Raw genomic sequence first — 27,633 nt, forward strand, 5'->3', positions numbered from 1 at the left:
TTAAGAAAGTCCCCAATCTAGGTACAGTTTGTCCATGTCCATGTGCCAGTGGCCACTGAGGTGGGCAGTGAACCCTTGCCTAGCTTCTCCATCCCTATCAAGGTCCTCTCCATGACCCCTAGTGACATGGCTGAGGTCATAGAACAGACATCCTCTGCAGAGCACCGCTAAGGGGACTTTACAATCCTCTAGAGACCCACAGTTTGGGAGAGTGGCAGTCCCCTCTGAGTAGTTCCTCGCCTTTGGATCCTCCCGCCAGGGGAAGTGGGACTTCTTCTTTCAGGACATGAATGTCAGGCTTGGTAGTGACTAAGAGGTGCCTGAACTAGTGGGTGGAGAGAGCGCTTAAATATCAGACCTTCCTGCCATCTGGTCATTAGACACCTGACGAGGACACATAACATCATGGCTACCCTGCGTGTCCCACTCCTGGTGGCTCTCGTCCTTCTTGCTGTGGCAATTCAGACCTCTGATGCAGGTGAGGCTGGGGAGTAGGAGGGTGAACACCAGAGAATCTGGAAAGAGTCCAAGAGTGAGTCTGCCACTGGACTCACTTTGGCTTTGGGCTAACTCTGGCACTTCCGTGGGCCAGCTCTATTACTTCTCAAAACCCAGATATACACATTTATAAAGTGGGTCGCTAGGAAGGCTTGGCTTTTAGGATCTGCCAATTGGTTGGTGGTATCTTGATGGGGATCTTGCTGCCCACATAGCTCAAATATAGGGTCCCTGGGAGTGGATAGAGAGCCTGCAAGGTACCAGGCTTGAGTCAGGGAAGGTATCACCTCTCTTAAAATCTGCCCCCCCACCCCAACACCCAAGGTCTGCTCTGGAGCCTGTGGTGGATACAGGGTCCATACCCCTCCTTCCCACCATAGTGTCAACACTTCTGCTTTGAGTCGGGCAGGAGAGGGGACACGGTGAGGCAACTACAACCAACCAATCAAGTGTCTGGAGAGCCTCCGTGTAGCCAAGCCCCTACGGAATTGGTATTCCTCCACGGGCCTTGGAGATGACAGATGACTAGGGTCAGTCAGGGACAGAGTGGGACTTGAACCAGGTCAGTATCATGACTGTCACATGTCTGAGTCTTGATTCTGACTCTGCTACAGTCTCACCATGACCTTGGATGCTCGCCTTCGCTCGGCTTCTCTGATGTAGCCTCACCAAGGCGCTGAGAAGAGGAAGGCATAACTCTAATTCTGTGTGGTATACATGGGGGGTAGGTGGGTCTGCCGTAGGGCTGAGTACTCCACAAGATCCTGGGAAGCTGGTGCTATTGTCCACAGACTGACCCAAGGTGAGCATGAGGCTCTTCCTGGCTCAGACAGAGGTACAGGACCCATTTAGAAGCCTGTTGATATTTAGTCTTTCTGAATCCACTTCCTGGAGCTGACTGTCCCCAGACATTGGACCTTTAGTGGCATCTCAGAGACTCCCCAGGCTAGGGTGATGATCCCTAGAAGATATCCATCAGTGTGGAAGAGAATTTTACTCCTATAGGTCAGCCTGTGGTCAGGGCTAAGGCTGAAGCTGGCCTCTCTGTGCTCCAGCTAATATCCCCTGGGTACCCTTCCTCCAGGTCCCTATGGTGCCAATGTGGAAGACAGTATCTGCTGCCAGGACTACATCCGTCATCCTCTGCCATCACGTTTAGTGAAGGAGTTCTTCTGGACCTCAAAATCCTGCCGCAAGCCTGGCGTTGTGTGAGTAGGGAGCTGGGGCTTCAGAACCTTGGAGGAAGAGCCTGACAAGTATGGCCCAAGGGTAGGCAGGATGTATCAAACTCCAACTCAAGAAGGCTTGGCTGGATGGGATGACTCAGCCAGGCTTGGGTTTTCGGAATCCCAGAATGATGGTATTATTCCATCGATATTGTTGAACATCTGTGACATGACAGAGCTGAGGATGATGGCTGAATAAATAGGTACCACCCAGCATGGCATGTATCTGCTTCCCATCACCACAGGCTATTGGCGATGGGAAGCAATGTTAGTTGTAGGGGTACAAACAGCATTCCTAGAGCCAAACCTGCCAAGACATTCTGGGTCCTCCCAGTGCTCTGGAATTCTTCGAGGTAGCCATTTCAATCAGAGACATACTATTAAGAGCTGATACCCATAGATGGCTGCCCATGTGCCCAGGCTAATTTGAATACTACCCTTGTGATTCATTCAATCTTTAAAGCAATTCTACAAGGAGGTTAACCCACGTCGTAGGTGAGACCCAGGCTCAGCAAAGGGAAGAGAACCTAGGCTCAGCAAAGGAAGAGAAACTAGGCTTAACAAAGGGAAGAGAACCTAGGCTTAGCAAAGGGAAGGGGATCTAGGCCTAGCAAAGGGAAGGAGGATCCAGGCTCAGCAAAGAAAAAGGGACCCAGGTTCAGGAGTTTCCCTTTCCCCTTTTTCCAGGACTCAGGCTCAGCAAAGGGATCCCAACCTAGGCTCCAGCAAGGGGCAAGCAGTCGTAGTCTGTCTGGTTTCCTTGCACACTGAGGAGGTGGCATGAGCTTAAGGGTCTCTTTAGCATCACAGGGCAGCTACAACAAGTGGAAGTCACAGAGCTCATGACCTTTTATTTACTCAGGAGATGCTCCGTGAAGGACAGACACTAGTGATCCATTGACTCTGAGCCCAAAGGGATTCTAGAAAGAATATGGCTTGACAGATGGAAAGACAGATGCACAGGGTGGGACCAGCCTTGGGTAAACTGCCCTAAGAAGCCAAATTCGGGCAGGCCATGGTGGCCCACACCTTTAATCCCAGGACTCAGGAGGCAGAGGCAGATGGCTCTCCATGAGTTCAAGGCCAACCTGGTCTACATAGTGAGTTAGCAAGGTCTGCATGGTGACACCTTGTCTCAAAAACAAAAACAAAAACAAAAACAAAAGGACAGGCTCAGGTTGTTATTGCCCTTGGGCTCTGCTCAGTAGTCAGTGATGCAAGGACAGGTTAGGTATGTGGGGAGCCAGCAGCTCTCAGCTGTATGGCCGGACTCTTAGGAAGCTACGATGGAATGGCAGCAGAGACCTCACCACCAGCCGGCCTGTACCCACCTTGCTAACTTCAGCTTCAGTGCCCATAGCTGGCCCCACTTGCTTCAGGTTTCCCTTGGGTCACACTTTGTTGGGTGTCTTAGTTTCTTTTCTAATTGCTGTGCCAAATGACTGAATTCTGGCAAGAATGACTTAGCGGAGAAAGAGAGTGTTTCAGCACACAGTTCAAGGTGCAGGGCATCACAGCAGGGAAGTTGAGGCACTGGGAACTGAAAGCAGCTCGTCACATGTCATCCATGCTCAGGAAACAGAGGGATGGATGCAAATGCTCAGCTTGCTCTCTCTACTTTATACCATCCAGGATCTACCGCCCAGGGAAGAGCCCCACCACAATTAAGATGGGTCTTCTCTCATCACTTAAAATAAGATAATCCCCACAGGGACACCCAGAGGTCTCCCTAAGGGATCCTAGATACTGCCAATTGGCAGTTAACACTACCATCCCAGGCAAACCTGTTTCTCCACCAGATGCTCTGGGACTCTCAAAGAGGCCTGGGAGGGATCTCTTCAAAGTCACAGTCCAGCTCCGACCCTAGACATATTTTACTCCTTCTTTTTTCTTTTTTTAAGATTTATTTATTATATGTAAATACACTGTAGCTGTCTTCAGACACACCAGAAGAGGGCATCAGATCTCATTACGGATGGTTGTGAGCCACCATGTGGTTGCTGGGATTTGAACTCAGGACCTTTGGAAGAGCAGTTAGTGCTCTTAACCACTGAGCCATCTCTCCAGCCCCTTACTCCTTCTTTTATTCAGCCAAATTTCTTCACATCTGTGGGTAGAACAGACGTACAGGGACAGGGAGCACAGGGACATGGGACATAGAGTGGTTGCAAGAATTAGAGATGGGAATGAGAGACTGCTCAGTCAGTAAAATGTTTGCTGAGCAAGCCTGAGGATCCAAGTTCGGATCCTTAGCTCTCATGCAAACAAACAAACAAAACAAAACAAAACAAACAAACAAAAACCAGATGTGACATCATGTGCCTATACTCCCCATTCCTGAGGAAACAAAGATAGGAAGATTTCTCAGCCTTGCTGGCCAGCCAGTCTAGCTGAACTGGAGAGCTTCAAGTTCAAGGAACTGGTTTATTTTTTTGTTTTTTGTGGGTTGTTTTTTTTTTTAAAGTAAGATGGATAGCAAATGAGGGAGACACTCTATGTTGACCTCTGGTCTCTACATGCATGTGCACATTTCTCTCTCTCTGTCTCTCTCTCTGTCTCTCTCTGTCTCTCTCTCTCTGTCTCTCTCTGTCTCTCTCTGTCACACACACACACACACAGAGGAGAAGAAAAAGAAACCAATGTAAAACGTTAGGGTCATCTTCTGACGCAATTATATATAGCACCTGCTATGTGCTGTAGCCCTTAGTAGTGTCTGCTTTCTTGAGCAGGTCGGTATGTATCTAGACGGCTTCATCAAAATATCACACAGCTGAGCAGGGCCGTCAGCCCCATTTTACAGATATAGAAACTAGGGCCTAGAGAAGTTAGCTGACTTACTAACAAGGAGCAAAACTAGAAAGCAATCCAGATAGGTAGGCTGGAAGGTAGGTCCATACTTTCAGCAGCAGGCCTGCTAATGCTACAACTTTCTTCTTTACATCTCTTCCAGTTTGATAACCGTCAAGAACCGAGATATCTGTGCCGATCCCAGGCAGGTCTGGGTGAAGAAGCTACTCCGTAAACTGTCCTAGGGAGGAGGACCTGATGACTATGGGTCTGGTGTGGTCCAGGGAGGCTCAGCAAGCCCTATTCTTCTGCCGTTCCAGCAAGAGCCTTGCCAACGACGCCACCTTTACTCACCTCCATCCCCTGGGCAGTCACTCTGTGAGGCTCTGGTCTCTATCCCTTCCAGCTCATCCCCCTTCAATGTGGCAGCTGGGAAACACATTCAGACCAGCCTTACCCAATGCCTACTCCCCACTGCTTTAGATGAGACCAGGGTCCTTGTTTTGATGCCCTGATCCTATGATGCCTTCCCCGTCCCCAGCCTTGGCCCTCTTCTCTTCTTGCATGTAGGAAAGGCCCATAGGTTTCAAATATGAGCTACCTAGTTCCCTTTCTGGGGGGTTTCTAATACCCAGAATGTTTTTCCTGCTGCAGGCTCCTATCCAGTACCACACACCTCCCAAGTTCCTATCAGTCCCAGTGGGCATCCACCAAGCCCCAAACGTCAGACTTCCTTGGCCTCCACCTACTTTCAGTAGAATTCTGGGAGTTTCAGGCTGGTCCACCAGGCCCCCCAGGGTTAGGCCAAGGTCCCCACCAGAGCTCCTCCTGTTTCTTGGTCTGCAGCACAGGGCAGGGAGCACAGGAGCAGGCTCAGAATCAGATTTCTTAAAGGAGCTGCAGACTCCATCAGTAAAAGGAATCTTTCTCCCATCCCTGAATATCAGGCAGTTTTCTGTCAACACAGAGACTCGGGTTGTTAGAAAGGGCCTATGTAGATCAACTGTGAAACCCTAAATTTACCAAGAATCAACTTCCACCCCTCTTCAACCACATGATAGGGTCTTTTACTTTCTCTGCCCCACTCGACCTTTGACTCCTTGCCTGTGTAGCTGATAGTCGAAGTCATGCTATGGTGTCAGTGACTGCCACACTTTGTTTGGTATTATAAGCTATAGTTATATTTATATAGGAAAGAGAATAAATATATGTGAGGCCAAATAGACGAACTGGAGAGTTTTAGGATCTGGGGGCAGGAAGGGCCATACAAAGTGATACCTCAGAAAACAGACGGTTGTGGGAGCTGCAGCCAGTGGCAGAGTTAACTTAAAGAACTTAGTTGAAATTATTCTTGAGTGGCTGAGGCCAAGACAAGAATATAGAGCCCATTCTTGCTTCCCTGGAGACAACAGCGGTCCCAGGGGAAGGAACAAACCTTCTTGCTCCTCTGGAGGGAGCATGGCCTGGCTTAGCCGAGTGACTGGACTGTGTGAGCTTGGGGGCATCGCTTTTCCTCTCTGAGCCTCAGCTGACAGCATATGGGACCACAAAGGGCTTGATCCAAATCACAGGGATTGACAGTGCCAGCCACAGCTGTGTCCAGGGCTCCTGTCCTCCCAGAAGGAGCATCTGGACGACCAGGGCCACCACTAGTGCTACTTTGCTCACTGCCCATGCATGTCCTGAGGGTCCCTCCCCCTCCTCTCCTACTTCTGGGAAAATAAATGCTCACCAATAATACCTGGCTTGGTTCCTTGTCATCTGTGTTGCTGTGAAATAGAGCGGGGCCTTCCTTTACCCAGACCTGCCCTCCTCCAGGGTCTGACCCCTCCATGGAGAAGGAAGGTTTGTGGGATGGTGGGAAACGGGGTGTGCACCTGTTGTACCTTGTGTCATTGGTGGCTTTCCTTAGTGGCTGAGGGAGATTTTTTTTTTAAAGATTTATTTATTTATTATATGTAAGTACACTGTAGCTGTCCTCAGATACTCCAGAAGAGGGCGCCAGATCTCGTTACGGATGGTTGTGAGCCACCATGTGGTTGCTGGGATTTGAACTCTGGACCTTCGGAAGAGCAGTCGGGTGCTCTTACCCACTGAGCCATCTCACCAGCCCTGAGGGAGATTTTATAATCCCTTTCTTGTGTTCTTGATTCTAAAGCCAGAACCGTGTGCCTGAAGCTGCCAAGTTCTGCTGCTTGCTGGGGCTGGAACACGGCCCCCTCATTCAAACATATATATATGTATATTTGAATAAGGGAATAAACCTTCTTGCTCCTCTGGAGGGAGCGTGGCCTTGCTTAGCCGAGTGACTGGATTGTGTGAGCTTGGGGGCATCCTTTTCACACCACCCAGGAAACAAAAAAGGACCCTTCAAGTTCAATGTCTTTGTGTTTTCTTGAGTGTAAACTCCACTGGCTGGCATCCTGAAGGATATATGTGTGTGTGTGTGTGTGTGTGTGTGTGTGTGTGTGTGTGTATAACCAATTTGCTCTGTTTTTCAATGTTTCCTTCATTGCCTAAGCTTGCCTATCCCGGAACTCACTCTGTAGACCAGGCTGGCCTCAAACTCCAGAGATCCACCTGCCCCTGCCTCCATAGTGCTGGCATTAGAGGTGTGTGCCACCACACCTGGCTCTAAACTTTTCTTTAATTCCTTTTCCCTGGCTGGGATCTTGTCCTGTGGTCACCACTCCCTTTATTCCAGTTAGCACTAAGCTTTTTTTTTTTTAAAAAAAAAAATGTTTATCTCCTTGAACACAGGACGTAGCTCCACTTTACTTCCTGGTGCCCCCTTTCCCCCCAAATTGTACATTTTGTATTTTACCTTGCTCAACCTGCTCCTCTTCATTATAGATCTTCAGAACACCAACAACCGCACAATAGAGTCCGTCCTAGGCTGTTTTAAGATTTCCTCTGCCAGTGGAATTGATCCAAAAACTCTTCAATTGAGCCTCAGTCAGATTTTTCTGGACAAAGGCTAAAGGTAGCCACATTCTTACTCAAAATATCACAAGGACAATCTCGAGGCCACATACAAATATTCTTCTCCTCTGAAATCCTCTGAGCCAGGCCCGCGCGGTTCAAAGCACCCTCCGCACCTCTGTTTCTCCATGTCCCCACTAGGACGGGTCATTAAGCTCCGGTTAAAGCCTTCAACTGCTTTCCTAATCCAAAGTCTCAAAGACCACATCCCTCCTGATAAAGACATGGCCAGGCCTATCACAGCAACATTCCAGTCCCTGGTACCAACTTCCGCCTCAGCATTTCTACTGCTGTGAAGAGATACCATGGCCAAAACTACTCTTATAAATGAAACTGGGGCTGGGTTACAGTTTGGAGGTTCAGTCTGTTATTGTCATAGCGGGAAGCATGGTGGCACACAGGCAGACATGGTGCTGGAGAGGTACCTGAGAGTTCTACATCTGGATTCATTAGCAGTAAAAAGAGAGAGTGACACTGGGTCTGGCTTGAGCACTTGAGACCTCAAAGCCTACCTCCAGTGACACATTTCCTCCAAGAAGGCCAAACCACCAATAAAATAATGCCACTTCCTATGACTCTATGGGAGCCATTTTCATTCAAACTAGCACACACACACACACACACACACACACACACACACACACACCTTTCACACCACCCAGGAAACAAAGAAGGACCCTTTGAGTTCAATGTCTTTGTATTTTCTTGAGTGTAAACTCCACTGCCTGGCATCCTGAAGGGCTCTGGTAGGCATGGCCAACATGGCTCTGGCAGATCTTACCCTTCCCCATTCCCTCTGCCTTGCTAAAAACCCATTAGATTTCATTCCTAAAGCTACCTACCAAGGTCTATCCCCCCATTTGACCAACCCCTTCTCCTGAGGCTGAGGCCCAGCTATCAAAGTCTTGAAATCTCAAAATCAAAAGCCCCCCTTTGGCTGCCCTAATTAACATGCCCAATTAAATTAAACACCTCATCCTAACTAGGGGGTTTCCCCTTTCTTTTTATAAACTTCCATTTGCCTACAGGCCATGTCTGTTTCTTCTCTATCCAGAGGCAGTCCTTTGTCCCTCCCAGGCAAACATTCCTTCCCCCTCTCCCTTGCTCCTCTCCTTTTCTCCCTCATCCTCCCTCTCCTATCTTTGTCTCTTGTTCCCTGTTATTTATCCCTCTGCGGCAAATAAATCCCCTTTGTGCTGAGAACTTGAGAACTTGGTCTTAAGGTGTCCTGGGCAGACTCTGCCTCTTAAGCTTCCCTTCCTACAGCTACCTTGTGGATTTCAGTACAGATAACCAACAATGATAATACTAACATATCTAAAACATTTATCTCTTTTTATGGACTTGAAGATTATTATTATTATTATTATTTATTTATTTATTTATTTATTTTGGTTTTTCAAGACAGGGTCTCTCTGTATAGTCCTGGCTGATCCTGGAACTCACTCTGTAGACCAGGCTGGCCTCCAACTCAGAAATCCACCTGCCTCCACCCCTCGAGTGCTGGGATTAAAGGTGTGCGCCACCACGCCCGGCTGAACTTGAAGATTCTTATAGGCAGCAAAAATCAACTTGAATCCACTTCTCACAGATCAAAAGGACTCCTGCCAACCAACAGCCTGTTCCCCCACCTGTCTACTCCTAAAGGTGGGTCTCTCCCCCTCTCCCTGGTCTCAAGCCTCTCCTCTCCTAACTACTAGGACCATAAACCTAAAAGTTTCAGATGTATACCCATGTATCCCCCTAAACTCCTTAAAGACAGAGACTTTACTTCTGTCTCTAGTCTGTCTGTCTCTCCCAGCAGATTTTAAATCAACTACAACCTGCTCCAGCAACTTGCCAGCCTCAGCTCTTTCCCCAGAATCTACATCACAGTCCAGCCTCACAGACTACCTCAGATGGTCCCACAGAGCTTGGACAACAAGTAAGGCAGCCTGTTCTACTTGGCCTTGACCGACATTCCAGCTTCCTTGAGTCCCTAATAACAACACCCCAGTGTTTGCAGGAAGCAACCAGCGAAAACAGTGCCCACTTACCCAACACCTAATGACCCAATGGTAAAAAGGAAAGGCGAGACTGAAGGGCTCTGGCAGGCCAGAGCATGGCAAACATAGCTCTGGTAAGTCTTATCCCTTCCCATTCCCTCTTTCTTGCTAGACTAATTATGTTCCTAAAGCTACCCGCCAAGGTCACTCTATTTGGCCAATCCCTCCTCCTGGGGCTAACCACTAAGGTTCAGTTAGCAAAGTATTGAAGTCCAGCAGTCAAAAATCTCCCTTTTGGACACCTTAATTAACTGGCCCAATCAAAACAAACCAACTCATCCTAACTTGGGATTTCCCCTTTCCCTTTATAAACTCATTTGCTCACAGGCCATGTCTGTCTCTTCTCTATCCAGAGGTAGTCCTTTGTCCCTCCCAGACAAGCATCCCCTCCCCCTCTCCCTTGTTCCTTTCCTCTTCTCTCTCATCAGTCTCCTGTCTTCATCTCTTATCCTCTGCCCTTTGCCTCCCTGGGGCAGATAAATCTCCTTTGTGCTGGGAGCTTGGTTTTGGTGTGTCCTGTGTGGACTGTGGACCTTTCACATCCTGTCAGTCCTTGTTCCCTTCATGACCGCTTCACTGGACTCTCTAAGCCGTAGCTGCAGATACAGAGCACTTACCAGGAAGAAGCAAGAATCTGGAGGCACACACAAGGAAGCTGGCAGATGCAAGGCTTCTTTTTGCAGAGGTACCAAGGTGCTCTGCCCCCTGAGCCTCAGTTCTCTACACATGAGTGAGAATCTGGTAAGACAAGAAGATCCAGGCCACCAACCCAATAACAAAGTAGACACAGTGTCTGCAGTGACAGGAGCGGAGACACAGCTCTGGGCTGGTGCTCACAGCAGCCTGAAGAGTTCCTTTTAGAGACCTCTACTCCGGTGAAACCAGATCCTCGCCTCTGGCACAGAAAAGAATTTTTAGGACAAGATGGCATGGAGCGAACTTGGAGTTGACTCAAAGGCATTTAATAGATTTCGAAGCAGGGGTCAATATCGAGGAGCTCAAGGGGAAAGGGAAAGCCAAGCATACAGGTTGGGGTTCTCAAAGACAGCTCCCCTGTCCCCACCACATTGTCTTTATAATATCTACCAGCCTGATGAATTTTGAAGCTTTATTTTCCAAAGGGTGGCTAAGGAACCCAGATGGGATCCCAGGATGGTTCCTGGGGAGCAGAACCACTATTGATAAGTCTCAGTCACCCCGAACAAAGTTTGAGGTTTCCAAAGACCATCTAGGAGCGGGGATAAACCTTTCCCCAGGTCATAGACACTCAGGTCTCCTGCTTGTTCTCTGCTGTGTTAACACACAAAGTGTGTCAGGAAGAAACAGTGTTTCTATGTTAACTCCACACATCAACGTAAAAGCGCCAGCAAGAGACTTCACCGAGACTCTAGACTGAGGCTTCTTTCCCTTCCTGTTTCCTTCCATAATCTTTCCTGTCTTGTCTTAAGGACTTGAAGAGACCTTTCTCCACAGAAGATACTCAGGTGGCCAAGAAAACATAGAAAAATATGCTTACTCAAAAAACCAAAAAAAAAAATAAAAAAAGAAAAAAAGAAAAAAGAAAAAAAGAAAAAGAAAAAAAAAGAAAAGAAGAGAAAAGAAAAGAAAAAAAAAGAAAAGAAAAATATGCCATTGGGGGAAATGCAAATAAAACCCACAGAAAATACAACAGGAAACCTAAAAGGTAACAAGTATAGGCAAGAACGTGCAGACCTGTGAACTCCTGGGCACAGGTGCTTGGAGTACCCACTGCTGCAGCGGCTGTTTAAAACACTGGCTGTTCTTCCAAAACCAAATGATGGAGCCATGCGACCCCACAGGTTAGCCTGTGGGTAATATGTATACACGCCAAGGGGATGGCTATACATTCATGTTCATTGTAACCCTCTGCCACTGTCAACAGATGGACATAACCTCAGCATCCATCAGCAAGGATGTAAGCAGATGAGGCTCAGCCACGGTGGAGTATTAGTCAGCATTTGTAACTTATATATTTTTATTTTATGTACATTGGTGTTTTGCCTGTCTGCATGTCTGTATGAAGGTGTCAGGAGTTGTGAGTCACCATGTGGGTGCTGGTGAATTGGAACCCAGGTCCTCTGGAAGCACAATCATAACTACTGAGCCATCTCTCCAGCCACCTTTTGTGTGTTACACGGTTTCCTTACATATCCCTGACTGTCCTAGAACTCTTTCTGTAGACCAGGCTAGCTTCATACCCAGAGATCTGCTTGGATTGCCTCCTGAGCCATGGACCACCACTGCTGAGCTATGATTACTCAGCACTTAAAGAGGGGAATTCTGACTCATGCTATTACATACATGAATTTTCAGGACATTCTAGTCACAAGAATAAACACTGTATTTTTCTTTCGTTGTTGCTCATCTCCCCACCCCCCACCCCGCCTCCCCGCAGACTGGTGATGGACCAAGAACTCATTCTTGCAAGGCTTACCACAGACCTAGAATGTCAGAGTCATCAAAAATCTCAAAATGTGAGTAAGATTGTGGCAGAAATTAATGAAATAAACATAAGGAATCAATGAAGCAAAGAGTCGATTCTTTAAAAAGAAGAGACTGGCAAACCCTCAGCCTATTAATCAGAGGAACGGTAGGGAAGACACAGGCCTACAAAATCTGAGGCGAAAAAGGAGACGTCACCACAGGAGATTCAGAAAACCATAAGGGTGTGTTTTAAGATTTGTATGCATTGAAACTAGAAGGCTAATGGCTAGACCTTCTAGTGTACGGCTTTCTAGTTGGATATGATCCTACCAATGATACCAAAGGTCTACAACAAGCAACGAGATTACAGTGATAATTTTTAAAAATTTCCCAAATGAGAAAAGGCCAGGGCCAGATGAATTCAGTAGAAAATTCTACCAAGTCTTCAAAAAAGAAGAACAAATAACAATATCAAGTTATTCCATAAAACTGAAAACAAAGAGGGCCAGTAAGATAACTCACAATATAAAGATCCTTGTGCCAGCCAGCAACCAGACTTTGATCCCTAGAATCTACATAAAGGTGGTAAAAGAGGACTCAAAAGCTGTCCTCTGGCTTTTTTGTGCACCCACACCTCACACTAATAAATAAATAAAATTTAAATTTTGAAAAATAGGAAAGGAACACTTCAAATTCTTTTTAGGAAGCCAGTTTTCCTTGGATACCAAAACCAGATAAATACATGACAAACAGAAAATTATAGGCAAATCTCATCAGTGGCGATAGATGCAAAAAAAATCTGCATAAAATACAAACCAAATTCAACATCACATCAAAAAAGATTATTTACTGCAATCAAAGTGGCTTCATTCCAGACATGCAAGGATGGTTCTACACAGAGAAATCAATAAATATAATTCATCACATAAATGAACTCAAAGATAGATATCACATGTTCATCTCAACAGAGGCAGAAAATGACTTTGACAAAATCTAACATCCCTTCACAATAAAAGCCCTGAAGGGACCAGGGAGAGAAAGAATATATTTTAAAGTGATAAAGCTTTTATGTGACAAACCTAAATGCACTATCATGGTAAATACAAGAAGATCAAGAGGAGGAGGAGGAAGGAGAGGAAGAGGAAGAAGTGGAGGAGGAAGAGCAAGAGAAGGAGGAAGAGGAGAAGGAAGAAGAGAAAGCCAAAACATTCCCTACTAAGCTCAGGAAATAAAATGAAGGCATCCCCACTCACTTCTATCCAATATAAAGCTTGAAGTCTTAGCTACAGCAACAAGACAGCAGAAGGAAGTAAAAAGGAGTGCAAATAGGAAAGAAAGAAGACAAAGTATATTTGCATATGATACGATTTTGTGTATAAGAGACCCCAGAGATTTCAAGGAAAATGAGCTGGTAAACATTTTCTACAAAATTAACATCCTCAAACCACTAGCCTCCCTAAAACCCAAAGACAAACATACTGAAGTAAATCAGAGAATAATCTCATCCTTCATAATGGTTAGGAGGGAAGAGGCAGGAAGCTGGAGAGATTCCTTTCGAAGTTGGACTGAATGCTTTTTTTTTTTTTTTTTTTTTTTTTTTTTTTTGCATTGTGGTATGGTTACAAGCCTACCCAGGGAATACCAGGGAATAGAATGTGGTGATTGGAATAAGGATCACCCCACAGGCTCATATATGGGAATGCTTAAGTCATCCATGCTTAGACACTTCTCGAGAAAGATTAGGAGAGAAAGTGTGTCCCTGGGGTTGGGCTTTGAGGTTTCAAAAGTCAAAGCCAGGCCCAGTGTCTCCCTCTTCCTGCTGCCTGTGGATCTGGATGTAGAATTCTCAGCTCCTTCTCCAGCACTGTGTCTGTGTGCTGCTGCCATGCTCCCCACCATGATGATAATGGATTAAACCTCTGAAGCTGTAAACAAGCCTCAATTAAATGCTTTTGTAAATAAGAGTTGCTGTAGGCAATAGAACTCTGGCTAAGACAAAGTGTTTAGCAGGGCTGAGGGTGTGGGGATGAGAGAAGATAATAAAGGATAAAAATGATCAAAATTGGACTTGGAGAGATGGCTCAGCAGTTAAAAGCACTAACTATTCTTCCAGAGGTTCTAAGAGCAATTCCCAGCCACCACATGGTGACTCACAACTATCTATAATGTGATCTGATCCCCTCTTCTGACATGCAGGTGTACATGCAGCTAGAGCACTCATACATGCTATGCACACTCCAGTAAAGTTTGCTTTGCAGGCCGAGAGGCCTGGGAGCACTCACAAGGCAGAGTTTCACGGAAACTCACCTCCTGGAACTTTGGCGTTCTCATAACCCATATACACATACCCTATCCCCGAGTTAGTCTGGTGTATGGATCCATGTGCTCTCTTTTAGTATAAGTGCCTTTTAAGATTGAATTCTGACATAGCTAAGCCTTCGCCAGTGTTCCAACATCCTAGAAAGTCCTTGAGCTGACCATGGGCTTGAAATTCAGTAAGAATGTTGCCTATTCAGTGACTAGACATGCCTCTAGTATTACACTGTCACTTAGAATAAAAGCCAAGTCGCTCTCGTATACAGGAATTTACGATGGTTTAGGAAGTAGATCAGGCTGTGGTTTTAGAGTATTGCATTATTCATAAGATGGTTAGCTAGAGTGGAACTCCCTTATTAGAACCATGGCTTGGGTGTGAAAACCCTTGCCCCAGAGTGTAAAGACCTCACACCTGGCTTCTAAGACTATGGCTGACCTTAGATAGAGCTGACTTTGTTCTAGTTGTTTTATTGCCCAGTTCCTGCCAGTCTCTGTGTTTACATTCCTTTGTTTTGTGTAAGAGACATTAAGCATCCTGTAACCTCCTTTGTACCTTGCATGTGTGTCACCTAACTTCCCTATTTTCTTCTGTATAAAAAGTTTGGGGGCTGGTGAGATGGCTCAGTGGGTAAGAGCACCCGACTGCTCTTCCGAAGGTCAGGAGTTCAAATCCCAGCAACCACATGGTGGCTCACAACCATCCGTAACAAGATCTGACTCCCTCTTCTGGAGTGACTGAAGACAGCTACAGTGTACTTACATATAATAAATAAATAAATCTTAAAAAAAAAAAAAAAAGTTTGATGCTCGATTTGAAAAATTACATTCAGATCCACACTCCCTTGTGTCGAGTCTGTCTGTCAATTCCTGCCGACTCCTTGCCCACCTGCGACTAGAGACCCATTCAACGCAGACAAAGGGACCCAGAGGGTCTGCGGCACATACGCATAAAATACATCATAAAAAACGGGGAGGGCTGGAGAGATGGCTCAGCAGTTAAGAGCACTGACTGCCCTTCCAGAGGTTCTGAGTTCAATTCCCAACAACCACATGGTGTCTCACAAAGATCTATAATGGGATCTGAAGCCCTCTTCTGGTGTGACTGAAGAGACAACTACATATAGTATACTCATATGTGTAAAATAAATAAATAAATCTTTTTAAAAAAAACCTAAAATGGTGGTCACAAGAGGCAGATAGAGGCAAGAGCCATTTGGGAAGAGAGAGTTCTGGATGTGGACAGCAATGGTCAGCCAGAGTAATGTGTTGGAAGCCTCTAAAAGAACCAGTTAAGGAATGAATGGAGTGCACGCAGAGGAAAGCCTGTGTAGAGGACACAGAGGTCAGACATTTCTAGAGGATGACAATGTGGAGGGTAGTGGGGCCAGGACCAAAACAGCCTCCGTGGACTGACCTGACTTGTGGACTCCTGCATCAGTCCGAGAGTGCTAAGACCAGGCCTGCATGTTCTAGCATGGTCACCTGCCAGGCTGGCTGAGGCTGAGATAGACTCACGTGTCTGGGAGAACAGACCAGAAACACTTCCAGATGGTGATCACAGATTCTGCAGAATGCCATAAGCACCGGGACGTAAAAGTGAGTGGGCTTGGCCAGCCACCAGAGGAGGCTGAGCAACTGAAGAACCAGATCAGACATGTTCAAAACTTGTGCACAGATGCAGCTCTTGCAGATCAGAAATGAGAGTGGTTCAGTGGGAACCATCCAGATGTGAACCAGGAGAACGCTGAGAGGACATCAGGCCAAGATTTATGCCAGGCACTGTGACACAGTCTCCAGACTCTATGCCAGTTCTTCTCAGAATGGAAAACTCACCATCTGGGACAGCTATACCACAAACAAGGTTCATGCCATTCCCCGGTGCTCTTTCTCGGTCATGACCTATACAGACACTCTTCCTGGGAAGTATGCAACCTGTGGTGGCCTGGATAACATCTGTTCCAAACTCCCTAAGGGAATGAGTGTGAGAGTCGTAAGCTGGCAGAACATGCAAATTATCTGTCCTGTTGCTGGTTCCTGGACAGCAATCAGAGTCACCAGCTCTAGAGATACTACATGTGTCCTGTGGGACATCAAGAAGACAGGCCAACAGACAACCACACTAATTTGACACACTGGACATGGCATGAGCCTGTCCTCCTGACACCAGACTGTTTGTCTCTGGTGCTTTCGATGCTTCAACCAAGCCTTAAGCCTTGGAATTTCTGATAAAGGATGTGCAGGCAGACCTTTCACACTTGATGTGAGTCTCACATCAATGCTGTCTGTTTCTTTCATAATGACAATGCCTTTGCCGCTGTCTCAGATGATGCTGTTTGACCTCCATGCAGACCAGGAGGAGCTCATGACCTACTCCCATGACATCATCTGTGGGATCACATTTGTATTCTTCCCCAAAAGTGGCCATTGCCTCCTTCTTGCTGGATACAACGGTGACTTCACCTGCAATGTCTGGGATGCTGACAGAGCAGGACACCACAACCTCATCCGTTGCTTGGGAGTGGCTGTAGCAACAGAATCCTGGGACGGTTTTCTCAAGATCTGGAGCTAAGACCACAGGTGGATGCCATGGTGACTGGAGGACCATTCCAACTTTGAAGAGGTATATAGCAATAGCTCATCCTGTCCCACTCAGACACCCATACCTCCCGTCAGAACTTCAAAAGGGCAAGAGCTCTTTTCCTTCACTTAATTCTGATGCCAAGAACACAACTTCCATTAAAAGAAGGATCTCTGTGCTGTAAACTAAAACAAGTTGTGCATTTCTTCTGGGACACTGTCTTTGGTTTCTTATTTGGATGAATTTTAAAGGGAAATGTTACAGTAAAATGTTAACCAGAAGGTAACCCGATTGTGAGAGTGAGACAGACACTCCTCTTGACCCAGATCCTGTTTTGTGGCACCCATGAAAAACCAGTTGAAGACTTGGTTTACTAGACCCTAGTAGTTTTAAATATCAAGTCATTTGTAGCAGGATTTTGGAAGTATTCACATTTTCTTCTTAAATGCACTTCTTTATGCTCAGCAGTTAAGAGAACCAGAGCTCACAATCCACAGAAGCACAGAGGGTGAGTATAGAGTGAAAGGCTAGAGAAAGTCAGATAGATCTCAGCAGGAAAGGGAAATAGAACAGATAATTATGGATGGATGGGGGGGGGCTGGAATGGGAGGATCAAGTAGAGACATGGAGGGAAGAGGGAGATGAGGGAGGTGTAGCAGTACCCAATTAATTAATCTATTCAAATTGATCCCAGTGGCAGCAGAGTTCCTTGCTATCCATCTTAATGTTTTGCATTCCTGAATGAAATATACACATACATAGCCTTTATATTTTGATATGTCTAAAATAGTCAATGGCTGGGACACTTCTTAAACTCTATGTGGCTAATCTACCTCCCTCTGATATCCTGAAGTTGTTACGTACTAAAATCTACATTTTATCTTTGTTGTCCTAGACCCAGTCAGGGCCCTTTTGGGGCCACTCTTCCCCAGCTCCTACATGGCAGCTGTGTTCTGTCCTGTTCCTTCTCAAGCGTGGCATCTCCTCTCCTCCACCTTCTCCACGAATCAGGATCTCCTCTTCCTTTCCCTCCTCAGTCCAGTCCCTTCCCTGGGAATCCTAAAAGTCCCGCCTCTGTCTCCCTGTCCAGCCATTGGCTGCTGGCAACTTTATTTTCCAATCAAAATCAACTGGGGGGCAGAGTGTCTGATGTATGGACATGTAGATTCTTGTGTAATTTTGGGGACCCAAATTAACATAATACAAACAGCATTAGACCTAGCCCAAGGCAGGAGGGAATACTGGGAAAGATAGCTAAAATTAAGGGGTATTTGAGGGGGTAGTATGGAAATCTAATACTGTTAGAAACTTGCTTAGAAAATATACCTATATGAAGGCAATCTAAGTGAAATTGTCAAATATGAGGGAGACAGAGTCCTAAACTAACTGTTCCTTGTCACCAAAGGAAGCATCTAGTACCAGAATTGGGTTACATCTAATTGAGTTGTTGGCCAAAGGGTTCCCATGGGGATGTTGCCAAGACTATAGGTTACTCTCCACAGACCAACAGCAAAGCCCTGTTGCTGAAGACAACACCTAACCAAACCAGTGAATATGGAGAACTTGAACCTTCATAGAACCTTCACACCTGTGGTCCAGGTTCTCGGTCCAGGAAGGTACTCAGCACCCTCTCAGAAGAGAAATATAAACACCAAGTCAGCAACAACCCCCTTATCCACAATGGTATCCTGACCACAAGATATTTTAGGCTTTGGTGGCCCAAAACTCATGGAAATAACCCACCAATAACTGATTTGACGTAAGGCCCACTCTACAAGATGGAATCTATACCCAACAGTTTGCATGAACAAGAACCAGAGATTAGATAGCACCAGGACCTAAGATAAAAGCCAAATACTATTGGTCAAAAAAAAAAAAAAGAGGGAAAATGTAGGGATAAAAATGAATGTCTTGTTCAGCCATCATCAGAGAGGCTTCCTCCTGCAGTGGATGTAACAAATACCAGAGACCCACAGGCAGGCATTACACAGAGGATGAGAGGCCTTGGAACGCTTAGCCTTAAATGAGAAGTCTCCATCAAATCCCTCCCCATCAAAGCTCAGGGGATCTAAGGAAGAGGAAGCAGAAAGAGTATAAGAGACGGGGCGAGGGGGTGTGTGGCATGGAGGACACCAAGAAGGCAAGATTCTTAACATGAGCAAAGCTCGTGTGAATTCACAGAGACTGAGGCAGCAGGCACAGGGCCTGCATGGGGCTGTACCAGCTTCTCTCTCTCTCTGTGTGTGTGTGTGTGTGTGTATACATATATTATATGTATATATATATACATATATATGTATATATATACACACATAGGCTTCCAGTGTAGTATTTTTATGGTACTCTTGTGTATACAAACAAGTGGGTCTATGTGGGTTTCTGATTCTTGTTCCTTCTCTTGGGCTCTTTTCCTCCTCTTGGCTTGTCCTGCCCAAATTTGACGTGATCATATTTGTTTTCTTATTATATTGTGTTATGTTTTAATATTGTCTCTTAGAAGCTTGTTCTTTTTGCATCAGAAACAGAAAGGAAAGGCTGGCAGGGGAGATGGGAAGGAACTGGGAAAAGTAGAGGGAGTAACAACTGTGATGTGGATATATTATGTAAAAAAAAAAATCTATTTTCAATAAAAGGGTGAAAAACAAACAAAAACAGGGTAGGCTGAGAAAGCCAGAGGGAGCAATAGTAAACGGCATCCCACCCTGGTCTCTGCATCAGCTCCTGCCTCCGGGTTCCTGCCCTGTTTGTGTTCTTGTCCTGACTTCCTTCAGAGATAGACTACAGATGTAAAAGTGTAAGCCAGATAAACTCTTTCCTCTATGCCTGCCCCCAAAAGAGGGAGAACCAGTACTCAGGCAGCTTCTGACCTGTCCATAAACAGTCTTGTTCCTGGCTTTGTTTTGTTTTGTTTTGTTTTTTTGCCTCTGTCACTTCCTGGAAGCCTGCCTCCATAGAACAGCCTTCCACAGCCAAGGAAGACCATCTTGCCACCGTGCAGATCTTTGTGGTTTTCATCTCGAGCCATGTTTAGCAGCAGCGATCAGACAGCAGTGTTCTGTGGGTCCTCTCCTCCACCTTTGTGTGTCCTGCACCCCTCATAGAAGCAGTAGTGGCTATGCCATTCTGTTTTCTACAGCGGAGAGTATTCTGTACAAGGCTGCGCTGAGACTGTGTAGTAGTAGGTTTGGGCCTGGCAAAGAGAATACAGCGAAGCCCTTTCTCTTTCCACCAAACAACTGCAGAGCTCTCTGTACCTGTACCCTTTCTACCTTTGTGCTTAATCTTAGAGTCAGCTTACCATAAGGAGGCTGGAGACAAGCTAGACACTATATTAAATTGTACTATAATTTAAGATGTAATAAAGTAGTTTTATATGAAAAAAAAGTTCCATTTCTCAGGACGATGATGGGACTTTGTAGCACTTAGCCACACATTTACTGGGAGACAGTCACGCGTGGGTTGGGACTACTATAAACATAACTTCTAAGAAGTTGCCTGTGATCTTCTGAGCAAAGGGAGGATGATTTTTCCCCCTTTCTAAATTACAGGCTTTGGATGGGCACCTAGTGGCCTAAAATATGTTTTCAATTTCTGTATGACACAGGGTCTTGCTATGCATCCAAGGCTGGTCTCGAACTCCCCATCCTCCTGCCTCTACGTGCTGAGATTATGGTGTGAGCCTCCACATACCACACTCCATCTCCTGTAGCCTTTTGTTTAGAATCTGTAGACACTGACTTGTTTTGTTTTGTTTTGTTTTGTTTTGTTTTGTTTTGTTTTGTTTTGTTTTGTCTTGAGTGTTTCTAAGCTGAGACTCTGTGTCCTGGATGTCCGTGTTCACTAAAGCCAGGAACTTGAACACTATGCTGGTAGTGCTGCTCAAAGCTCATTACAGCTCCAAGGGACAGTGTTTTTACTCTCCCCAGCTCTCCATGTCAGTAAAGGATTAAAGAAAATACTTCATGCAATTGTTGATGGAAAAAACAAAAACATTAAGACTTAATCTACATGGTGCTGGGGATGTGACTTTAAAGAGAAAAAACAACCAACCATGGAAGGCCGTGGTCTGTGGACCAAAAGCAGTTTTTACCCAAGTGTACAGCACACCTGATATCACAGAGTCAATTTATATTTACACTTGAGTTATCTGTGCTTGGTGGCTAGCTAGAGAAGCGGTGAGCTTATGGGTAGGGTGTGTAGTCTCATTTCCCTAGATCCTAGGCTTTAGACAACCCCAAGTGCCACATAAAATATGAAGGAAAACACAGCCCTTCCTAGGCAAGCACACACAGAGAAGGTAAACAGCACACTGCTCAAGGATGTTTAAATCTGGCTATTTGTTCTGTTTACCAGGGAAGCTGTTAAACACAGCCCATACCTAAGACCCTAGAGATATCGGTTTTGGAGACCCCAAGGAATTCTAATGTCTTGTTAAAGGTTTGGTTTTTGTTGTTGTTGGTTTGGTTTTGGGTTTTTTTGTTTGTTTGTTTGTTTGTTTTGTTTTTTTGTAGAGGATTCCATCTCCTCTATCTGCTAAGCAAGTTTGTCTCTGATTCCTGGGTCACTAGTTTCCCTGCTAATTTAGTATGTTCTAAGAGGATTCCCCACCCCCACTCCCACCCCCCTGAAATAGCACCTGTCTTAGGGTTTTCATTGCTATGCACAGACACCATGACCAAGAACTCTTCTTTTAAAAACAACGCCTAATCGGGGCTGGCTTAGAGGTTCAGTCCACTTAGAGGCTGGTTTAGAGGTTCAGTCCACTATCATTAAGGTAGGAACATGGCAGCATCCAGGCAAGCATGGTGCAGGAAGAGCTGAGAGTCCTACATCTTCATCTGAAGGCTGCTAGCAGAATATCGACTTCCAGGCAGCTAGGATGAGGGTCTTAAAGCCCACAGTGAGACATTTACTCCAACAGGGCCACACCCTCTAATAGGCCACTCCCTGGGCCGAGCGTATACAAACCATCAGACCACCTCTTTGCTCAGTATCCCCACACTTATTCTATCTCTGCATACCATAGTATCTCCACAAACTGCCCATCTGCTGTTGGTGGTTAACATAAGTGCTGTGTAAACTTTCCTTCCACATCCCTGAAGCTGCAGGTCAATTTTGCCAACCCATCTTCATGCTTAATATGCCAACAGCATTCAACATGCAAAATGAAACAGTAATGACAGCAGCAACAACAACAAGTACTGTCTGTTGTTTTGAGTGATGCTGGGTGGTCCCCAGGTTTGGCTCAGTTGGCAGAGTGCATGCCTAGCATGTTCACAGCCCTAGGTTCTATTTCTCTTACATAAAGTCCTAGAACCTGGTGGAACATGCCTGGCATCTCAACATTCATGAGATAGAGGCAGGGGGTTGAGGAGTTCGAAGACAGCCTGGGCTAAATGAGAATCTGTTCCCCTTCTCAAAAAATGCTCCACTGTATAACGATGTGGAATTAATGATGTGGAATATCATTAAAATTGCTTCCCTAGTCATCCTTAGCTCAAAATCGCCCACTCCCCACTCCCCACTCCCCACCACACACCCCAGTTTTCCTCTGTCAACACTAGGTCATGGTACAACTGCAGCTTCCCTGCAGCCCCGTCCTCAGAACCACTGGTGCAGGGATCCCTCTTGTTACCAAGGAGACCAGCACCTTCATCTGGACTAGGCTCTGCCCTCACCTGGAGAGTTTGGTTAGAACACTGCCTGGGAGCCTGGTGACCTGCACACATGAGAAGCGCAGAGAGAAGGCTCTCAAACTCAAAGCTAGCCTGGACTGTGTAGTAAATTCTAGACCAGCCTGGGCCACACCAGCGGAGGATGAATGAATGAAGGAACAAATAAATAAACAAACCTGCCTCCGTGCATATTGTGGGACTAGGGCATGCCCGAAAGTTTGTGAGTCACAAGACAACAGTACTTCTACAAAATCAACTCATTCACCTGCTAATCCCTTTGCACCAAAGGGAAAGTGAGCGCCCTGCTCACACACAGCTCCCGGGCTTACTCATTCATGCCAGTGTCTTGCTTTGAATGTGAATTCTGGGTCTCATCCAACTGTTGGTTAAAGCTCTGGTTTATAGGAAGCACACAGGATAAGGGGAAAAAATGAGATGACTCATAAGGAAGTAACTAGATAAGTTAGGACGAGAGCTTTGTACAAACAATGCTCTTGACTCTTCGAAAGGTCAATGTCATAAAAATAAAAATAAAAATGAGCGAGTGGTCTACAAGTATCAACTTGTACAAGAAAATAACTGTATGCAATGCACAAGGTTAGATGATAGTCTAATTCAGAAAGGATTAAAAAAAAAGCAGATGTTGCCAGCTGTGACTCAAGCCTGGATATCCCAGCACTGGTAAAACTGAAATATATGGATTCTGAGTTCAAGGTTTACTTGGGCTAGTTATGGAGATCCTGTGAAAGAGAGGCTGAAGGGGGCTGGGAGAAAGGAATGAGTAGGAAAGGTGAAGAAGGGCTGGAGAGATGGCTTAGAGGTATGCTGCTCTGACAGAGGACCTGGGTTCACTTCCCAGCACCCACCTCCCATGGCTCACAACCGCCTGTGGCCCTTTCTCCAGAGGATTCCGCGCTCTTTCCTGGCCTCAGCAGGCACCTGCACACAGGTGGCACACACACAAACATGCACAGGAGTGAAAATAAATCCTAAAATAAAGAAAGAAGATTAAAAAAAAAGAAACAAAGAAAGAAAGAAAGAAAAGAAGAAAGGAAGAAAGGAAGGAAGGACGAAAAGACTTTGAGGTAGTGAAGGAGAAAGAAGAATACATTTGGGGACAAATTGGAATGTGAACTGAGTGTTACATGACATAGGCGAGTTACTGTTGTTTCTGTGAGGTGGAAGAATTATAATTGTTGCATACTTATGAATGAAAATGGAGAGGCACCCTGCTCTACTGGAGGCAAAATGTCAAGCGGCCAGAAACTTTTTTTGCAATAGTTTAGCCAAGGGGGTGAGGGGAAGATAAAGCAAATATGAAAAATGTTGAGCATTGAATCTTGGAGGTTGAACTATGAAAATACTTTCTGTCGTTCTCTCTTCTGTATTGCTTGAAATGTTTCAAAGAATGGTTGAGGGGCCAGCCTTGCTTTGCCTTGCTTTGGGCAAAGAATTCATCCCTCTCTCCTCCCTTTCTTTCCTTTTTCTTTTTCCTTCTCCTCTTCTTCCTCCTCTGCCTCCTCTTCCTCTGCCTTCTCCTTCTCCTCTTCCTTCTCCTCTTCCTCTCCTGCCTCCTCCTCCTCCTCCATTTTCTTCTTTGTCTTCTCCTGAGACTGGGGTCTCACTCATATCACAGGCTGTGTAGATGCTGGTGGTCTTGATTCAAATCCTTCTGCTTCCACCTCTCAAGCCCTGGGACCATGGGTGCAAGTCAGCATACCAAATTTTATGTGTTGCTGGTGATGGAAGCTAGGGCTTTGCACAAGCTAAGCAAGTAGTCTACCAAATAAATTACACACCCCCGGTTCCAACCTTTCCTTCCTTTCTTATTATTTATTTTCATAGTCTGGGATGGAACCCAGGCCCTCATGTATGTCAGCCAAGCACTGGAACACTGAGCTACACTGCCAGCTTACTGCTCTCTAATTTCTTGCCTCAGCCCCACAGCTTGAGAGTCCTGGGGAGGCCTTGGACCTTCCTCCTGCTACTGAGCTGAGGCTCACTGAGGCCAAGAATTCTGGCTTATTTGCTAGTCCCTGAGTCTCTTTATCTTACCACAGCCCCAGGCACACACAAGGGACTTGTAAACATGCTGGGCACTGAGAAAGCCCTCAGTTTCACTCACTTCCCCGGGGACTTGCAGTGGTGGCCATTAGCATCTGTCTTAGTTTGGGTTCCATTGCTGTGAAGAGACACCATGACCAAGGCAACTCTTATAAAGGTAGATCTCTAACTGGGGCTAGCTTTACAGTTTTAGAGGTTTAATCCTCTATCATCATGGTGGGAAGCATGGCAGCGTGCAGACAGACATGATGCTGGAGGGGCCAAGAGTTCTACATCTTGATCAGAAGGCAGCAGAAGGAGACACTGATTCCACACTGGGCAGAGCTGGAGTGTAGGAGACCTCAAAGCCGACCTCCAAGTTGACACACTTCCTCCAACAAGCTCACACCCACTAATAGTGCCACTCCCCGTGGGCCAAAAACTCAAATACAATTGTAGATGGGGGTCAAAATTCAAACCACCGCCAGGCTTGGTGGCGCACGCCTTTAATCCCAGCACTTGGGAGGCAGAGGCAGGCCGATTTCTGAGTTCGGGGCCAGCTTGGTCTGCAGAGTGAGTTCCAGGACAGCCAGGACTACACAGAGAAACCCTATCTCAAAAAACCAAAACAAAACAAAAAATTTCAAACCACCTCAGCATACTGCAGACTGAAACACTGCAGTACATAGAGCATTAATAACTTGCCCAAGTGGGACCTTTAGGAAGGGCAGAGTTGAGCTTGAATTGGGTCAATGGGCCTGAAAACCTGGCTACTGTGTCCAAACCGCATCTCAACAGTCACTCCTTGAAACCTGGATGAGATGGGTGGGACCAACCATTTGTAGTCAAGAAGCTGGGTCTGGAGGGAGCACGGACTGCCCCTGGAGCTGAAGCTGGTCTGGAGGGAGCACGGACTGCCCCTGGAGCTGAAGCTGGGTCTGGAGGGAGCACGACTGCCCCTGGAGCTGAAGCTGGGTCTGGAGGGAACATGGAATACCCCTGGAGCTGAGCAAGTTAGAGTAAAGCTGTTTTTACCTTCTCAATTCAGACACTTGCTTATCAAATGGTTCCTTGCCAGTGGGTGGTGACTCAGACCCAAGAGACAGCTAGCTGGTCATCCCATCCTTCTTGACTTCCTCCCTGGTTATCTTCAGCTACTCCATCCATAAAGCAGCTCACCACAGTGATGGATGTTAGCCTTATAGCCTGGGTGTGTTATCATGACTACGTGGGTTAATCATGGAACTCCATTAAGTTTTGTTTAGTTGGGGATAGACCCCAGGCTTTTGGCATGCCAGGTGAGTGCTGTACAGCCGAGCTACGCCCCCAGCACCATGGGAAACGTTATTAGAGAGTGCCTGGATCCTAGTTACGTTAGTGCCTCCTTCCTAACTGTACAGAACCCAAACATTTCACGATAACTCCGGAGCCAGGCTTGCACCCTGCAAACCATCTCCCTGCCCTCCAAAGTCTACTCTGGAGCTCACCCTCCAGTCAGGGATTCCAAGTCTCCATTCCCAGATCCTTTCCCTTTAAATACGTAAGTGTTGATTTCCCATAATCCTCCTTGGATTCCCCTACCTACCCCTGTCTTCTCTCTCTTCTCTCTCCCTTTTCCTCTGGTCCCCCCCCCCTTCTTATCCTATTTGCTGCATGGGCACAAAGAAACCTAGACTTCTGGGTTTTATTTCTCTGTTTGGTTTGGGGTTTTTGTTTTTGTTCTAGCCAGGCTGGAAGTCACTATGTAGCCCAGGCTAGACTTGAACTTTAGACGATCCTTCTTCCACCTCTTCAGTGCTGGGATTACAAACATGAGGTACCCTACCTGGCCCAGCCCTCCATTTTTATCACTTCTTATTAAGTCTCTCCAGCTGTAAAATGAGGCTTCTTGGCTTCTTATCTGGCCAGCTGAGGGCAGGTTCTCTGGGCCTCAGTGGATATTGATCTCTGCCAGAACAGCCACCCTCAACACTATCAGTTCCCACCCCAGGTGCCAGCCCTGCCACAGTGGATAGCAGGAGAGAGCACGAGGTCTTCGGGGGCGGCAGCTGCAGCCTCTGCAGTCTGGACCAGGCTGGCTATGGTCCAGCTGGCACCTTAGCCTAGGACAGATTTCTACACAAACTGGTTTTTCCTTCTGGCTGGCAGCCCAAAAAGAGTAGCGCAATTCACTCCCAGCCCGAGGCTGGGGAGGCTCTGACTTTTCTAGACTCCTAGGATTGTACTCCCTGTCTTCCGGGAAGTCAGGTTGTGTGCAGTACCCAAGCCTTGCTGTTAGGTCTTGCCTGGTCTCATCGAGAAAGCTTCTGGAAGATCCAAGCCAGAAGTTGGGTTAGCCAGACTCTACAGTGGCAGAGTTACCCTGGAGGGAGGCAGGACCTCTCTAAGGCTCTGCACTAGGGTCCAAGAGGAGCCAAGAGACCCTTAGCTCCGAAGACAAGTTCGTGGCTGTGCTGTTTTGGGAGCTAACAGAAGGCACAGCCAGCCCTGGGTAGAGCAAAGGCTAGAGGGGGCACACAACAGCTAAGGAGGCCAGGAGGCCCGTGTTCCCTCTATGTCCTCAGCAGCCCTGGCTCTGCAGTCATCTCCTCTGTGGTCTTGATAAGTTTATCGAGTGAAGCTCTGTGTGATTTGGAATGGTCTCTCCCTTCTCTGGGCCTCAGTTTCCCCACCTGTCCATAGAAGGCAGGACTGGATCTATGTTTCAGGAAACTGCTTGCCAGGATCGGTGTTGAGTCCAGCAGATACATAGGCTGAAATGTATCTGGGGATTTTAAGGGGTGATTGCTGGGGGTTCTGCATCACATGGGCGAAAGACCCCACCCGCCCCCAGATCAAGAAAGAGCTTGGCAGATCCTGCCTGGCGGGGACCAGCGCTCTGCATGTCTCTGGCTCAGTGTCCCGCTTAGAAAAGACTTAGATTCTCCAGGGAAGGTAAGTAACCCTGTTAACCCACCAGGTTCCCGTCGCGCCGCTCCCGCAGCGGAGCCCAGCGCAGGAGTGCAACTGGTTCCCTGGCAACCTGGGAGGAATCCAGC

At 46.5% G+C, this 27,633-nt stretch overlaps 1 protein-coding gene and 1 pseudogene across 1 annotated transcript; both read left to right on the plus strand.

The window, feature by feature from the left end:
• Positions 1 to 381: 381 nt before the first annotated feature.
• On the plus strand, positions 382 to 6,255 carry Ccl22 (C-C motif chemokine ligand 22). The gene is made up of 3 exons (XM_021170941.1): positions 382 to 478; positions 1,583 to 1,706; positions 4,675 to 6,255. Exons 1-3 carry the CDS (start codon positions 406 to 408, stop codon positions 4,754 to 4,756), a joined length of 279 nt encoding a protein of 92 aa, XP_021026600.1. The 5' UTR covers positions 382 to 405; the 3' UTR covers positions 4,757 to 6,255.
• Positions 6,256 to 15,847: 9,592 nt separating this feature from the next.
• LOC110300882 lies at positions 15,848 to 16,868 on the plus strand (annotated as a pseudogene).
• The last annotated feature ends 10,765 nt before the right edge of the window (positions 16,869 to 27,633 follow it).

This window comes from Mus caroli, chromosome 8 (assembly GCF_900094665.2).
Source record: "Mus caroli chromosome 8, CAROLI_EIJ_v1.1, whole genome shotgun sequence".
Classification (NCBI taxonomy): Eukaryota; Metazoa; Chordata; class Mammalia; order Rodentia; family Muridae; genus Mus; species Mus caroli.

Excerpts from the sequence above, each read along its gene's own strand:
- Ccl22 (XM_021170941.1), top strand. The coding sequence starts at position 406 with ATGGCTACCCTGCGTGTCCCACTCCTGGTGGCTCTCGTCCTTCTTGCT. Across the intron at positions 479-1,582 it reads AATTCAGACCTCTGATGCAG|GTCCCTATGGTGCCAATGTG; the intron begins GTGAGGCTGGGG and ends CCCTTCCTCCAG. Across the intron at positions 1,707-4,674 it reads TGCCGCAAGCCTGGCGTTGT|TTTGATAACCGTCAAGAACC; the intron begins GTGAGTAGGGAG and ends CATCTCTTCCAG.